The sequence below is a fragment of the Amblyomma americanum genome, chromosome 7 (assembly GCF_052857255.1).
Source record: "Amblyomma americanum isolate KBUSLIRL-KWMA chromosome 7, ASM5285725v1, whole genome shotgun sequence".
Lineage (NCBI taxonomy): Eukaryota > Metazoa > Arthropoda > Arachnida > Ixodida > Ixodidae > Amblyomma > Amblyomma americanum.
The window spans coordinates 104,338,243-104,355,884 of record NC_135503.1 but is presented as its reverse complement, the minus strand read 5'-3'; the positions used below and the strand labels follow the sequence as shown (position 1 = coordinate 104,355,884).

The following is a 17,642-nucleotide window of genomic DNA, read 5'->3' as shown; positions in this document are numbered from 1 at the left end:
ACGCTCCCGCACCGTCACTTTTTCCGCATCCTTTTTTCTTCGCACTGCTAAAGACTGGAATGGCCTTCCCCACGACGTTGATGCCATCACCTGCCAATCAAGTTTTGTGAACAATTTAAATATGCATTTCATAAATATCATGTAAGCAACCATATTCAACCCATATTTGTACTCCCACCCCTTATGTAACACCCCCAAAGTGGGGTCTTTAAGGTAATAAAGTGAAGTGAAGTGAAGTGATTTTTGTAGCCTTTCTGATCTCCGGACTGCAGTCACCACTTCGTGACACTAAGAAAACGCTCGCCAAAAAGCTGCGAATGAGTCCATTGAGTTTCATCCACAGATAGTTTGTTTTGCTAAAATGTAGCGGCGTTTTAGATTCTATGGTTGGTATCAGCAAGGTAAGGTCGAGTTTTCAGCCTCTACTCCTCACTGGCTTGCGTCCTTGGCACCTACAGTCCTGGTATTTCCATGTAGCGCAGGTCGCTCTTACGTGAGGAAAGTGTTGAGAATCTACTCCATGGTTTGGTGATGTCGGCAGTAATTTACACGACGCTTCCGATGCTTCCGTAGAAGGTAGCCTGAAGCTGCAGCCTGCGAACCACCGCTGATATGGAAGCGATTATAATATTGGCGACAAAAGTTTGCGGGTTTCCGGACCCGTGAAAAATATGAATTGGTGCGTATTCTGGGCAGTGCGTATTGAGGGAGCAGCTTCTTGTCAATAAGGAGAGAGATTGAAAGAAATGAACGCAAAGGCAAGGAAGTTATCTAGACGACGCCCAGTATGCTACTCTACTCGTGGGAAGGGAAACGGAGGCAGATATACAAAGGGGAGAGAGGAAAGAGGCATCACTATTTTAAGCGCCCGTAGACCATTACTGCCAATAAGGAAAAACTCCTTGGTGATTGCATGGTAAAAAAAAAACAACGTGCCGTTCTTTTAGAGTTTTTCTGAACATGCAGCCGGAGTGAAGAATTTAGCGTTTCACGTAAAATATATAGCTTTTGCATTTCTCTCAATTCGAAGTTGCTTCACCGTTTCCCATAATCTCGCGTTTCTTACCTTCTGTTATTACCAGGACGTTTGATAAGCCGTATACTTGAATATATTTTTTTTTATGAAATTGAACTCATTGATTTTCAGTGTAATCCTCCTTCATCTAAGCATGCTTATTTTCCTTCGCCCCCAGCGATGGCATGCGTCCGGATAGGAGACGATTTCTTGTTACGGCAGGATCACTGTTACTACCTCTACAAATAAAAATATCTTTAAATCGTTGTTCACTCCAAAAGTTCTTCAGCTCCATGAAGCCGCATTTTCTGACAGTAGCTGAAGATTTTCAAGACACGGGATCTGACCCAGTGCCGTAAACCAGCGACGCATCTACCCATCACTTCCCAGGGCGTTTCTCTTTGATTTGTTCCATACCCAGAAACACGTCGAACGACAAGCTGGCAGAACAGGGGCTGCACAACACGTTCGGCGAGTTAAGCAGAGCACAAGTCATGTCACAGATCCAAAGGCTAAGGAACTCGGCAACAGGTAGGGCCCTCCTAAGAAGGCTGAACATATAAGGGGGTCCTGGATATAGAGGATAGATCGGCAAACATCCCAGACGAAATAAGTCGAACCTACCAGGTTAGCCCTATACCCAGGAATATGGATCCAAATCTACACGCAGTCAGAAGACAGGCAAGGACTGAATATGTAGAGGCAAAGATAGCCACACAAGATCAGGTAGCCTACACTGACGCCACTCTGTACCCGTGGACTCGTTGCCAAAGCATCAAGAAAACGGTATCGGTTGTCACAACAAAGCAGGGTGGCCTCATCAGCGGCGCATCCACGAGAGATGGGACGATAACTGAGGCAGAGGAGATCGCCGTAGCTCTAGCGGCAGCCGAGGGTTATCGGACCAACAAATCTCTCACAATCATAACAGATTCCCAAGAAGCGTGCAGACGCTACATGCTAGGGAGAATCAACAAGAAAGCACTAATGATTCTCTTGAAAACGCCGTGAACCAACAAAAATATCCAACATAGGATCTACTGGGTACCAGGACACGCCGGAGTCGAAGGCAATCTGAAGGTGGACAAGCTAGCTCGCGAGCTTATTATCCGAGCTGGTGCGTCAAACGCCTCGGACGGCCCGGAGATAAAGGTAGAGCTCACATACGCAGCTATCCTCAACCTCATCAAAGGCAGAAGACGCAAATATCCCCAGCCACATCCTCTGCTAACACAATCTGAAGCGACATGTTGGAGAAGACTCCAAACAGGAGCCTTCCACAACCTTCACATTCTACATAAGATGTATCCGGAGCAGTATAGGGATACATGTCCGTGGTGCGGGGCAACCCCCACGCTGTATCATATCACATGGGAATGCATACACAATGTAGCTTTCCGAGGTGACAAAGAGCCAAGTGCGGAGCAGTGGGAGGACAGGCTAACCAGCAGCCAGCTCAAGGTCCAAGAGAGACCTAGTGAGCCACGCATGCCGGATGGCCAGGGACAGTGGTGCCTTGGACTAGGGGCGCCAACCACGCTCAGCCCGGAAGACATTGACAATCTTCGGGCAAGCAGCAAGACTCCTTTATTAGAGCAATAAAGTTTATTCACTCACTCACTCACTCACTCACTCACTCACTCACTCACTCACTCACTCACTCACTCACTCACTCACTCACTCACTCACTCACTCACTCACTCACTCACTCACTCACTCACTCACTCACTCACTCACTCACTCACTCACTCACTCACTCACTCACTCACTCACTCACTCACTCACTCACTCACTCACTCACTCACTCACTCACTCACTCACTCACTCACTCACGTAATACCTTTAGCGTTGAAGCGTAGGCGTCTCTAGTAATGTTTGCATTGCGTGGCATGGTTCAAATAATAAAACGCCTTCTGTAACTCCGAAAAAGTGCTGCCTCCACCTTTGAGTCGGGGTAAATGTTGTCTTGTACTTCTACAGGATAGATTTTTGTTTAGTCGCCCTGTCATGGTAGTGGACTCACTTTTAATCACCCGTAACAACTGGGGAATATAAGTCGTCAGGGTCTTCTCTAAGCATGCCTAAATTCTCTTCGTTCGATTGCTGGCGATTCGTTTTATGATCATGCGTTAACTTTCGTGGCGCCTACCAGGAACTGATCTCAGACATAATCAAACACCACGAATTTCACTGCCAACCGTGCCAACGTGAATATTTAAATAATTAGCTATAACAGTGACCTTGGCCCTACAATCTTCTAAAATGAAGCTCTGCACTTAGCGTCGCTTTTCTCAAAAAGATGCGTCGACAGGTCTGCCTATTCTTAAACTGAGTCCCTACCTTATTCGAGCCGCTTGGCTTGAAGCATTAATTGGTGGCGTCAAAGTGTATGTGCACTAATTGCTGTAATTTTCCTTTCCCAGATTTGTTGCATTTCTTAGGAATACTTCTCTTCATTTTCAAGGAATTTATTCTCGTAACGAAGCTTCAACTGAACGAAGAACATATATTTGAAACAGAGCATAGAAAAGGCCAGGACAGGGCAGGCGCGGCACTTGCGACTGAATGAAATCAGAAAACATCTCATCAATGTGCAAATGATGTGCATGAGGAAACCTTCTAAGACCAGAAAAAAGTGAACCAGTGACCGATAAAGACAAGAATGAATCTTCAGGAAACCTGTATGTTGAGCTTAGAAATTTCAAAAAGTAGGATATATAGGAAGGAGCGCCAACACATTGATAAGATGGGATCAGTTTTCTTACATCGGAGAAAGCTTAGTAGGACATCTGATAGGTGGCGCTCGGATTTGTCATCGGCGCTGGCAGAATGTTGCCTCCATGCCGCTGCTCAAGCCGTCCTGCGGTTCTTCGTGCCGGCCGCTTATTCCCCCTTAGTCTGGAGGCGTGCGCATGCGCCGTGGCATGTGTCGCGGTTGTCTTCTGCTTCATGGTGTTACACTGGTGCTTCACCTGCGCCTGCTGCTGGTCGCATCACTGGCTACTGCGCAAGAATAGCTAAGGGGAAAAGCGCTCCTAAAGCCGCGTCGGCGAGCGAAAGGCAGCGGCGGGAGAGAGAGAGTACAGCGCAAAGCTGAGTGCCGGACGGACGCTGGGCGTTCGTGCAGCAATGTCACTCCTGCCGATAGCATAGGCGCGCCAGAGTCGGCACTCTTGTCTATCTTACTTGTACGTTTAAAAAAAATTCCTTATTTGCCCAGGAGATAAATGGACGGCACTGATCCAAGTGTAACAAGGCTTCCAAGATTTCGCTCGCTATCTGGTCTCTACCATGCCTTAAAGGCTGCGTCGCCTGCCTGAATCTCACTTTTGCGAATAAATATTTAGATACAAGGTTTGGTTTGGTTTACGGGAGTTTAACGTCCCAAAGCGACTCAGGCTGTGAGGGACGCCGTAGTGTAGGGCTCCGGAAATTTCGACCACTTGGGGTTCTTTAACGTGCACTGACATCGCACAGTACACAGGCCTCTAGAATTTCGCCTCCATCGAAATTCTACCGCCGCGGCCGGGATCGAACCGCGTCTTTCGTGCCAGCAGCCGAGCGCCATAACCACTCAGCCACCGCGGCGGCTTAGATACAAGGGTAGACGTGCGGGCTAGTTGGTGGTTCACACTTTATTTAAACAGCGGAAAAGACGCGGACACAGAGAGAAGGAACACGCTGTGTGTGTCCTGTGTGTCCCTTCTGTCTGAGTCGGTATCTCCGTACCTTTCGCGCTGTTTAAAAGAAGTGCTTTTAGATAGCCCACGACTTTCTCGAACTTTCCCCTAGAGATAACGTGGTTTTTGTTGCAGACTCCATCCTAAGCAGATTTAAAGAGATTACGAATTCATTATACTTCTCCACAGAACTACCGGCTCGAGATTTCATTCAGTTTTTAAATTCTCACAGGCATTTTAATCTTGCTGGCCATTTATGCTGCCCGTATGAGCCTCGGTCAAAGAAAGCGCTACTCCCTTACGACTCTTCGCCGTCCCAGAACATGAAACGAGAGGTAGCAACTGTATATTTTAGGTCAGCAGTACTCAAATCCTGTCGTTGAAGAGTCGGAATTAGTCCTGACCACCAGCTTGAAAGACTGAAGGTGGTTGGTTTCCCCGCCGATGTCATTGTAGCAGTAGAAGGGAATATAAAAAGCCACAAAAGACAAAACGTCCTGTTATTATAGCAAAATGCATCAGCAGAGAAACGCAAAATAAAGTTTAAGGTTTCTGCTTTATGTGAAGAAGCTATTGCAGAACCTGGAGAGTGATGGTGAATTTGGAATTAATGTGTTGGCTGCATTCCCTAAGCTTTCAAGACTGCACTTTATCAAACTGCGAGAGGGCTAGCAATCCGGCATGCGGAACAAAACACGGGAAGCTGCTGGTTTCCTGGGCAGCAGGCTTTGTGCACTAGTTTCCTCTCCGTTATGGCAGCGTGTACATGGGCCAAATGGGAAGATGTCTTAACGTAAGGCTGGGGGATCATGACTCGTCACTCCGCATTGGAAACTGAGAAAACTTGACCGAGAGGTGGAAGAATTTTAATGGTTATCTACATTTTCGAAATCATTCACTAATTTTAGGGCATGGTAAAGAGCCGTTCACCAGAGAAATCTTGGAAGCTCATGAAACCGGCTAATGTCGTGTTCAGTACACCTTCTGTTTATATGCTGGACGAAAACAATATTTTTAAAACACACCTAAAGTGAACAGAAAGTATTCGTGCAAAATCATTCTCTTTATCTTTTATGCGATGACCCCTTTAGGTTTTGTTCCGACCACTGTCTTTCTTTCATCTTTCAAGGTTTTCGCATGCGGGTTTTTTTCTCATTGATGGGACATATTCTGGTTTCATTTAGAAGCAATGTGTAGCGCCCGTCTTGCCTGCGCTTTTTCTGCGTGCTGTCTCGCGCTGCGTTCGTCGTTAGAACAACATGTCTGACCAACCGTCCCCTCACTATACTCTGGTAATGAAGCTTCAAATAACCCAAATTTTTTTGTAGCCTCATATTGTACTGCATTTGCCACCCTGTCACTTGAGGTCCTTTCATTAGACTCAACTACTAATGAGTGTTGTCAAGTGCAGATTTGTGTGAAGCTGCACACAAGAGCCCAGCTTTCTAACACTTGACACAACATCCTGGAGTAGACGCCTGATTAAACACCCCTCATATCCTGAGTGGAGGCGCGGGTGGATGTCAGAGTGCATACCTGTGCCGCACCCATCGGCTGCAGTATTGCATCATGTTGACATGCTAGAGTAGCCATATGCAGCAAAGAAAGGAGACCGAACCTTTGTGCTCTGTTTGGGGGGAAAGTGCTATGCACTTCTTAGGACTGTGTTGCTTGGAGGAAGTGTTCGCAGCGGCGCAGTCTCACTTTCCATCTGATTAGTCGCCAAGTTCAAGTAAAGTTCAGTGTCCTTAGTGATTAGTCACCAAGTTAAAGTATAATTCAGGAACCTTAGTGATTAGTCCCTACGCTCAAGGATAATTCAGAGCCCCTTTTAACTGAAGTGCATGTGACTGGCAAAGCTCAGTTTTATCTATCTCGCCTGGATCTGTACTCAAAGACGTGCACGGCAGGCACTAACATTCTGCGTTGTTTTCTTCTCTGCAGCCTACTGGCAAAAGGGTAAGCTGTGAATATTATTTTCGCATTGTATGATAATTTCTTCTGGGGGAACGATGGATGAAATTTGTTTCTGCCTTTTCTGCTGTTTGCTTCTCATAGACGGAAGAAACGACACTATCAATAAGGGAGCCGCCGCCATCGGTGAGTACGCTTGAAACATGTCGAAATGAATATTTTGCCGCCATATGCGCAAGAGTTACGCGTTCGAGATTGTGCAGCTTATAAGTACATCGTGCTTGAAGAGTGCACATGGCGGGAGCAGACGACGCGTATTATCATTTCTGTGGCAGAGAACAAAATGCGTTCTCAATCGTTCCTTGTCCCCCCCTCCTTAATTCTCTCTCCCTCTCTACTTGCACTATGGCTTGATAGACAAGAAAAGTCTTGGTTATGTGGAAGCATTGACTGACATTGCTCTTTAAAATAGGAGACAATAGTATTGACAGTGTGCTTTGTTCTGCTACATCGGCGACAGTATGGGCAAGGATAGACAAATGCCTGCTTTAAGGACAGCCTCCAGAAGTAAAGAAAAAAAAAATCTCAGGGCAAAGCGCTTGGGCGCGTCGATTACATCTCCCTATTAGACAGCGTGAACGAATATCCGATGAGAGCCAAACTTCGTGATTTGCCATCATAAAATGTACCAGTCCTTTCTGCTACCCTTCATAAATATTTTACAGGAACATGCGAATATTTGATTAGATACGCATTTTCAACTTAGAACGTGCACATGCTGAAGCTGTCGGGCAATAAAATGGAGTGGGCCCAAAAAGCGTTTAAACAGTGATATAAGAAACGGTTGGGCGCTATTGTGATTGAAAATAATGGCGGTGGGTGAAAATGAACAGATTCAAGAATGGCCCGCTTATAGAGTGCATTAAATGACACAGGTTCGAGAAACAGTCTTTAGTTATATCAATTGTGTGCCTAAGTTGATGCATAACAAGCAATTCTGGACAAAAGCATTTTTCAATGGCAAAGAGGTCATGAACGCATTTTTTGATATATTGTAAGGTCTCACTATAACAATCAATATATCTGCATATCTCCCCCCGGCAGGCTTGCATTTTTTTGCAAAAACGTTCCCCACTGAATTTGTATGGTAGTCTTAACCGCTCTATGCGAGAGATAGAAGAGTTTAAAAAAAAGATTTTGGTACACATCGGAAGATTGGACCATTGCCTTTAATTTTTTCTTAAAAATACCTTACAATTTTCCAATAGTCATAATTTTTATCCAAGAATGCTGGATATGTATTCGTCAAATTATACTTTTGCGAACATTGCAGTATCTTCTGTCTGATGGTACCTCTCAGTCCTGAAATTTGCTCTTCCTAACACACAGCAGAGCAGCAGCTGGATCGATGTGTTAGCTTGTCATACCATCGGAATCATTTGCTGGTACTTGCATAGCGGCGCATGACAAGACAGAAGTTAAGAAAGGACAAAAATGAACGACCACCGTATTTAGGGCGCCTAACCGTGTTGGTCGTCCTTTTTGGCCTTTCTTAGATTGTCTCCAGTCGTCACCATGCTACGCCCAAATGCTTTCATTGTTCATCTGATTAGCCCGAACACAAGCTATACTTGAAGTCCTACGTTCCGTTTCTGCTTTCCTTGTGCTGGCCTTAGTTCGACGCAGTGGCTGAATTATTAATGCGTTAGGATTAGGAGGGTCAATGAAAGCAGAAATACCGAGCGCCGTCTGTCAGCAGCCAGCGGTAGGTGGCCCACGGTGGGCAGGTGCGAACTTGCCCATCGGGTTACCAACGAAATTATATACTACCTAAAAGAACTTCGTATGCTACTTCGGATATATAATGAACGACATATGATATAACGAACTTTATTGTTTTACTTCTGATATAACGAACTTTCTTGTCTTGACTTATATTTAAGGAAATTAGTGTGTTTACTTCATATATAACGAGCCTAAATGTACCATCCCGGACAAAACGAACGTTTGTCTGCTAACGCATTCACACGATCAACACAGGATAGCCTTCGTATTAGTTTGCTCATGCTGCGCTCACTGGTTTTGTTTTCACGTTCTGCAGGCAGCAAAACAGGCCCTCCACTTCGCTTGGGTGATCTTGCGGCTTCTTGTCAAGGTAAACTATGCACTGCCATTGCGCAGACGGGAGGAGAAACGTAGCGCGGCTGGTTAGACAATAACAAATTTTTTTCGAGCTGGACGCTCATAACCATTTCGTGTTACATGACATCACAGGGCGATGGTGATGAAATGAAACTGTCACGAAAAAAAATCCCTCGTAGTTTAATAACGGCCTTGTGCGCGATGCTAACGCACGGTAAGAACCTGAGATGGGTCGGAATAAATGCGGGGCCCTACACTATAGGGCATTTCTCATAGCCCATATGTGTAGCTTCGGGACGTTAAACACCACAATTTGCAATTTTTCACGCGCAGCTATAACATAAGGATTTAATGGGATAACTAGATTATAAATACAAAAAAAAATATTAGAGCCTATCGGCTCAGCGCAATAATTAGCGAGAGCCGATTGGAATTAGCGCCGATAGGTCTGGAGTGGTAGGCCCATTGTGACCTTTTACAGGCGACTGCCCGGATGGGCATCTCACACGCCCGTTTTAGCGTGTACACGTTCACGTGCGTACTCGATTTTCCGTTTGCGATCTTCGGTTCGATCCCTTTCTCGGAACACAGTTCACGGGCTCCAAGCGCGCGCGTGCACGAAGCAGATAGTCTCACTAGGTCAGTGGACATCTCAACCGCGCTTTGAGATACGTGGCTATGGGGTCCACTCAAAAAAAGCGGTAGGGTTTTAAAGCAGTTAAAGGGAGTAGATGTGCGAAAGCATGTGTTCGGCCTGGTTGGCTCGTGGTTTTGCTTTGCTGGGTCATCGGCACGTCTGTAGACGATATTAGACTCAGACTAAGCTCTGATCGAGGTTAAGTTGATCTGACCTGTTCCCGGTGCAGATGGAAGTTGATGAAGACGACGATGTGCAATGTAAAGCGCGAGAGTGTGTCGCAGTTTAACACGGGGCATGATCGGCTGTGGTGATAGCCTAGTGCTTTCGTGCAGAGGCCTGCGAAACTTTTCTGTTCGCGCAGCCGCAGGTTCGAAACCCAGTCGCGGCAATATTTATTCCTTTTCTGCACACTCAAGTTAAGAGAAGCGACATAATTCTTGGTTGGGTTAGAGCCCGTGAAGCAGTGCTTTCGAACTAAAACGCGTTGGACGGTTGCCGTTGTACCTTCTAAAATGCTTCTACTAAACGGCTTGTACAAAACTATTACAGCTTTCACTGTAAAAAATTTGCACCCCATTTTGTAAGGCAGCCATGGAAGCTTTGCCCTACGTGCGCGCTAAATAATGGAGATGTCCACAAAAGTCAAGGTACTTCAGTTGTTGCAACGGGAAGCGGTAGCTTATTAGCAGCCAGAGGTCTGCATATAGCAAAGCTGAAGTCGATTTTGAGTCCTGAATTTTAAGCATGAAACGCATTAGGTTTTTAGTTCTATGATCAAACCAATTAACCCTCGACCCTCAGTCCCCGGCGGCTGCGGAGCAACTGGCCAGGACGGCGGTCAGACCTGTGACGCAGCGGAGGGTGCTAAGAATCACTGGCTCCGGACAGTACGCCATTTTAATCGGAACCTGGCAACGTTTAACGCTAGAACCTTATCCAGTGAGGCTTGCCTAGCAGTGCTGTTCGAGGAACTAGAGGGCAATAAATGGCATGTCATAGGGCTTAGTGCAGCTAGGAGGACAGGTGAGGCGTATGTAGTACTAATGAACGGGCACATACTGTGCTATCGCGGATTACCGGATAGACGAGAGCTAGGTTTGGGATTCCTCATTAATCAGGCTCTAGCTGGCAACATACAGGAATTCTAAAGTATTAACGAGAGGGTGGCAGCTTACGTAATTAACCTCAATACGAGGTTCAAGCTGAAGGTGGTGCAGGACTACGCGCCTAAATATAGCCATGATGATCAGATCGTTGAAAGCTGCTATGAAGACATATAAATCGGCAATGAACAAAGTAAGATCACAGCACACTGTACCGATGTGCGACTTCAATGTGAAGGTGGGAAAGAAGCAGGCTGGCGACCGGGTGGTAGGCGACTATGAGATAGGTTCTAGGAAGAGCAGGGGAGAGTTAATAGTAAAGTTCGCAGGGAGAAATAGTTTACGGAGAACAGTAAGTGGGCCTGGAAAAGCCCCAATGGTGAGACTAAAATGAAATTGACTTCATACTGTGCGCTCAACCTGGCATCGTTCAGGATGTGGACGTCCTCCGAGAGGCGCATTGTAGCGGCCACAGAATGGTAAGGTCTTCAATTAGCTTAGACTTGAGGAGGAAACGGAAGAAGCTAATGAAGAGGAAGTCTATTAACGAGCTAGCGGTAAGAGGGAAATGAAGGAATTCAAAATTTCGCTGCAGAACAGATATTCAGATATAACTACGGAAGAACATCTTAATGTTCGAACAAGGAATGATAATTCACTGCTATCATTACGGAGTGCGCCGCAGAAGTTTGTGGTAGGATGGTTCAGCAGGATACCGACCAGCTATCTCAGGAGACGAAAGATCTGATTAAGAAACGCCAAAGCATGAGGTCGCCTACCCTAGGAGACAAAATAGATCTAGCAGAGCTATCGAAGTTCAAAAATAAGCGCAAGGTAGCCGACGTATAGAAGTTTAATATGGAGATGATCGAGCATGTTCTAAAGAACAGAGGTAGCCTAAAAGCAGCGAAGAGTAAGATGGAACAGGTAAAAACCAGATGTATGCGTAAAGAGACAAAGAGGTCAATGCCATTAGCTGTATGGATAAGGTAGTTAAAGTCGCCGATGAGTTCTACACAAATCTATACAGTAGCCAATAGAATCCGAAGGTTAACGAGAGAGAAAGCAGTTAGCAGCAATGCGTCATCCCGCCAGTAACGAAAGAAGAAGTAAAGAAGGCCTTAGGAGCAATGCAAAGGGGAAAAGAAGCTGATGAGGATCGGGTAACAGCAGATCTGTTGAATAACGGAGGGGAGGTTGTGGTGGAAAAACTAGCCACCCTGCATACGCAATGCTTTATAACCTCGACCGTATCGCAGAAGTTTGGAAGAATGCTAGCATTATCTTAATTGATAAGAAAGGAAACGCCTAGGACTTGAAAAATTACAAGGCGATCAGCTTATTGTTCGTTGCCTGCAATGTATTCTTTAAGGTAGGTAGGTAGGTAAACAAATAAAATCAGAGGAATGATTCTTGAAGCTTGTGGATGGGGTCCTCATTCCAGGGCTCCACTGGCTTGAGCTATCAAACGGAAGGTAATTGCTAATAGAGTCAAGGCAACCTTAAAATTTAATCAAAGAAATGATCAGACAAGCTTTCCTAAACGATATTACTCAATAGATCATATTCACACTGTCAATCAGGTGATAGAAAAATGCGCACAATATAACCAACCTCTATATTGATTAAGAGAAAGCATTTGACTATGTAGAAACATCGGCAGTCATGCAGGCAATGCGGAACCAGGGTGTAGAAGAGCCTTATGTGAAAATACTGGAAGATGTCTATAGCAACTGCACAGCTACGATGTCCCTCCATAATGTCATCAATACAAATCCAATAAGGAAGTGCGTCAGACAGGGAGACACGATCTCGACAATTCTATTCACCACTTGTTTGGAGGAGGTATTTCGAGGCATGAATTGGGAACAGCTAGGGATAAGAGTTCATGGAGAATACCTAAACAATCTACGATTCGCTGATGACATTGCCTTGCTGAGTCACTCAGGAGATGAATTGCAAAGCATGCTCAAGAGCAGGACGGTTGGTCTAAAAATGAACATGCAGAAAACCAAAATATTGTCCAGCACTACAGCAAGGCAGCAGCAGTTCACAATTGGCAGCGAGGTGCTGGATGTGGTAAAGGAATATGTCTACTTAGTGCAGGTAGTGACCGACCGCTTATCCGGATCATGAGAGGGTAATAATTAGAAGAATAAAAATGGTGTGCAGCGCATATGGCAGGTTCTCTCAGATCATGAATGACAGTTTGCCAACATCCCTCAAGAGAAAAGTATACAACAGCTGTATTTTACCAGTACTCGCCTATGGGGCAGAAACGTGGAGGCTTACGAAAAGGGTTCAGGTCAAGGTAAGGACTACGCATGGAGCTATGAAAAAAAATAGGTGTAACATTAAGAGACCGGAAGCGGGCAGAGTGGGTGAGGGCACAAACGCGGGTTAAAGATACCCTAGTCGAAGTCAGGAGAAGCAGATGGGCTTGGGCAGGGCATAATGCGAATGCAAGATAACAGCTGGTCCTTAACGGTAATGGAGTGGATGGCAAGTGAAGGCAAGCGTAGCAGGGGGCGGCAGTAAGTTAGGTGGGCGGATGAGATCAAGAAGTTTGCGGGCATGCGAGGTGGGCGCCGAGGGCAAGGGGCAGGGTTAATTGGAGACACATAGGCGATGCCTTTGCCGTGCAGTGTTTGTAGTCAGGCTGATGATGACGCTTTTAGCCCCCATTGTCGGCAACTTCAGGCGAACAGCGTCTGGAACGTCGGGCGAACTAACTCCAAAAATGAAGCCGAAATTACTCGAAAACTTCGGCAAAATATTTTACGTCAGTAAAAATCGCTGCCTACTTGTAATCTCCAGAATAAATGAGTGGGATCTAAATGCGCACTGCATGTCGTCATTGCTACCTTGTATATTTTTGTTTTCTTCTCGCGACTAGACCACGATTTTTTAGGGTTTGCTTGTATAGGCAAGCCAGATGCGACCTTGTATGCCCTGAAATGGGGTAAAAAACTGGGCTACTGACTGCAAGCATCTGGAAATGCTGGTGACCACGAGAAGCATGAATGGGATAGAAGCCGGAAGTTTTCTTGGTGTCCGTGTTTTCTCTCGGCGCACATGTCTGCGCCTCTTTGCTGCCCTCGATTAGAGCCGCCGCAGTACGTGGCGCACCTTCCGCTCCACGCTGTCAGCAGCCGAATGGTTTGCATACCATACCAGCGACACCTATACTGGATGGTTTCTAGTGCACCTGCGATGCCTGCGAATGTGTCTGTCTTTGGCTTGGTCCTACTTGTTCCTAGCGCTGATCTTCTTGGCACACAAGCCGCGTTTACATGAGTGCGATAGAAGTCGATTCTAGGAAATTTTCTGAGGGAAAGAACAGGTCTTGAGAAGGAAAGGCGTGACTCGTCCCCTACTCTCTTCTTGACATTTCTGCACTTTTCCTCAAAACGTAGACTGTAGTCGACTTCTGTCGCATTCTTGTAAACGCGGCTACAGAAAGCTTTTACGCTGACTGATGATATCGTGCATATCTTCTAGCCACAGTACAAAACAGGGTCTGCTTCGAGGGCTCCTCGCAAGAACATTTTAACGCAGCCTTAGAAAGCGCAGCGCTGCACAAAGTCAGCGCGGCCGCCGGTTCATCTCTCGGGCAGCCGTGCTGAATTATCATTGGCGCTCCCTGTAGTCCATGAAAGTTGCAATACTCGCCTATGGTGGAGAAAATCGCAGCGATGGCAAGAAAAAATGGTGTGAAGTCATTAAATCGCCGTATGACACACACAGCAAGCCGGGCACGGTCATTTCATACAATCGTATACACGTCGTTTTTTATATATAACCCCTCATGCTTACCTCAGTGTGGCGTCAGTTTTCTGGACTACGTTCGCATAAAAACTGTGAGCGTTTGTAGGTCCTATAGCGTTCCGGGTGTATTAAGAGACATTGCGAGGCGACAAGAGATGGTAATCGCTAGCAAACCTAGAGAGCTGGCTAGTTGGTCGTGTACCTTATTAGGCTATGAAACAAACTTTCTCGCTTATCTGTCGTTCCAAGTTCGCTTTTGTGCATCAGAGGCGGCGCGGCTTGTGCCCTCAAAATTCCAGGAAATGCGTTGAGACTCAACTTGCTCACGTTAAAGGGCTTTCACAGGGAGCTTGCATAAGAAAGGCTGCCGAAAGTCTATGATCTTGGCTAGCCTCTTGAGTCATTTATCCTGCACTGTCACGTTTATTGGAGAGTAAGTGGTTATCACACGAGGAAAAGGTTTTTCGTCCTTTCGAACTGAAACGAAAACGATGGCCTTCAAAATAGCGTCTGACCGTACATTAAGCTATGCCCCTTTCTGTAGGCTACAGAACGCTGCTGCGCAAATATAATGTTTAAGTACAACGGTGAAGCAGGATAAGGAGCTATGTGACACCCGATTTAGTAGAGCTCACATCACTTCACGTTAATCAGCCGCCGCGGTGGCTCAGTGGTTATGGAGCTCGGCTGGTTACTCGAAAGACGCCGGTTCGGTCCCGGCTGCAGCTATCGAATTTTGAATGGAGGTGAAATTCTAGAGGCCTGTGTACTGTGAGATATCAGTGCACGTTAATGAAACCCAGATGGTCGAAATTTTCGGAGTCCTTCACTACGGCGTCCCCCATAGCCTGAGTCGCTTTGGGATATTAAACCCCTTAAAAAAACTTTACGTAAATATAGAGTTCAAACTTCGCCTCTCGTTGCAGTGTCGCACAACGCTTCAGCGATTTTTACACGATCCGAACAATAAAAATGCTCAAAGTGTCTATCCCATTCTCTTTTTTTGTGAAATTTTCCTACAGAACACTTTTAGTAGCTGCAACCTCAACGGTATAATCAAAGTATGGAACAATGCATCCCTTTTCGCTTGACTAGCACTGTGATATACTTTGACTGTTACGGCACTGTGAATGGATATTTTGCGCACACAACAAACATGGACAAGAAAGGGGACACGCACCATGTCCATGTTTGTTGTCGGCGCAAAATTTACATCCACTATGAACAACCATCTCGCCAAAACGCAACGACGCTGAGCTACTGCACTGTTTACTCCCACTGCATACAGGTTCGTATCTTGTTTATCGTGCTTTTCTGCAAGTCACATTAAAGTAGACAAATTTTGCCGTGTTCGTGCGGTGGTATAGGGATATGCAAAGAGAAAGGGAAGGCATGCAAATTTTGAAATGGGAAAGCACGCTGCGATACGCCTGAATGAGCTGGAGAATGTTACGAACTAAAATTTAGTCCCTTACAATAACACAGCCCCGGCTAGATGCCACGCCTCTTTCTCGAGCAGGCCGCGTGCTACGTTGGTCAGCGCAAACTATGATCCCTCCGCAGCTCTCAGAAAGCGGGTGGATCCCCATCCCTACCCCACCCACCTCCTAGGACCGTATGGCGACAGGCTAGAACACCTTAGGCTAGAAAGACATCCCTCACCGCTGCACAAACAACTTTTGTTTGTGCTCCTTGGATGCCATTGACTGGAGGAGAATACAAACAAACACATATCCAAGTCTTCACTGATTACACATGATCATACCAGCAAAATACCCAAGTTACGGTCGTTGGTGTGGAGCAATCCCCACGCTCTACCATACATCTTGGCAATGCCATGATAACCAAGAGATAACCAGCGATAGCCTGGACCAGCAGGCCTGTATAATCCAGCTCGTCAGCAAGTCAGCTGCCACCAGCGGAGCCCCGGACTAGGGGCCGCGACAACCCGGCACTTGCGAATGGCTGTACTCTAAATAAAAGTGTTTTTTTCTCTCTCTCTTTCTCTCTCTCCGCAGAGCCAGATCCTGTGCAGTCTGTTCTCTTACGTGGCCTTTCTGAGCCAGCGAGACGAGATGAACCGGGCGAATGCGGCCAAGGCAGCAGGAGGTGGGGGTGGCGCGACCGCGATGAGCACTATGGATGGATGACCGACGTGACACTCGACCGTGCGCAACTGCTGATGCCGGCGTCTCGCAGCTATACGACTGCCTCTAAAGCGGAACTCTGTTTGGTGTTGCTGCATGGCGGAAAGGACGTCAACAATTCGCTTCGTTTTTGTTAAGCTTTCGCCTAATCAATTGCAGTGTAAAGTTTCACCCATGCAAGTTAGTTTTCTTAACGTTCCTTGCCGTCCTGGAAACAAACAGGCTCTTTGCTGGCTATGTCGTTTATATCTTGTCGATGTGTTTAGAAACTCTCAGGGGATCTAGGGCTTGTTCAAATGCAGGGAATATAAGTTAATGATTTTTAATTTGTCAACGTAGGGGTCGGCAAAGGGAACCTCTAGTAAGCGTTGTGTATTAACGTGGTCACTAGAAGCATCGGCACGATGTCCTTTATGAAATATCGATTTAGTGTTTCTAGATACGTGGCACGTTGCGAATACGCTCAGTTGACGACAGGCGCTCTACATCAGATGAGCATAATTAAGAAGAATTTGGGAGCGCTACAGCGTACTGCTTTAAAAGAGTGTTAACGCCTGAGCGTGAACACAGACTTGGACTTTACCATGTTTAATGGGTGGGTAACAGTTATAAACTGCACTGCACAAAACACCAGACAGGATGTAGGTCTTCAGCAGCTGTGCGTAAGCGAAGCGGTATCGTTATGCTTAAGATTCTTTTTGAAGCTCATTTAAGCTAAGACAATCGTTTCCTTGTTGCAGGCGTAGTGTGTGACTGACATTTACTACCTCTATTTGCGTGCAAGTCTTAGTCGTTAACCATTTATACGTATGTACGCTTATATGAATGCTCTTGCTGAACTAGGCTACTGTGAATTGCTTCAAATCTGCTGGAATTTATGAATAAAATAGGGAGAATTGAGGGCAGTGCGGAGATTCTTGGCTATTCACTCAAGTGTCGCCAGTGCACTTTTTCTGTGGAATGTGTGTCAGCTGGCACAGCAGGATATGGAGCAGTCTTTGCGCTTCTGTGGGCGTAGTTAGGGTGGCGATAATGATAATGATGTTCCGCGGCTTGTCCGCTGCGCAGTATTTATTCAGCGGCAGAGTACATGCGACGTCGTACTAGACGAGACTCAACAGCAGTGTTTTGGTACAAATGGTATTTAGGCGAAAACGACGGCAGTGCTGCTGTATTGTCATTTACTTGGGACAGCGATGTACTTTTTCCTCGTGTGCCTTGTATAGTTCGACA

General features: G+C 46.1%; 1 protein-coding gene across 1 annotated transcript in view; it reads left to right on the top strand.

Moving 5' to 3' along the window:
* Window positions 1–17,313, top strand: part of LOC144097978 (uncharacterized) — a 69,709-nt gene extending 52,396 nt beyond the window's left edge. The window contains exons 11-14 of the mRNA XM_077630562.1: window positions 6,555–6,654; window positions 6,754–6,795; window positions 8,711–8,764; window positions 16,281–17,313. Of these exons, the coding sequence (XP_077486688.1) occupies window positions 6,555–6,654; window positions 6,754–6,795; window positions 8,711–8,764; window positions 16,281–16,546 (462 nt within the window). The 3' untranslated portion in view covers window positions 16,547–17,313. The remainder of the gene's footprint in view (window positions 1–6,554; window positions 6,655–6,753; window positions 6,796–8,710; window positions 8,765–16,280) is intronic.
* Window positions 17,314–17,642: the final 329 nt, after the last annotated feature.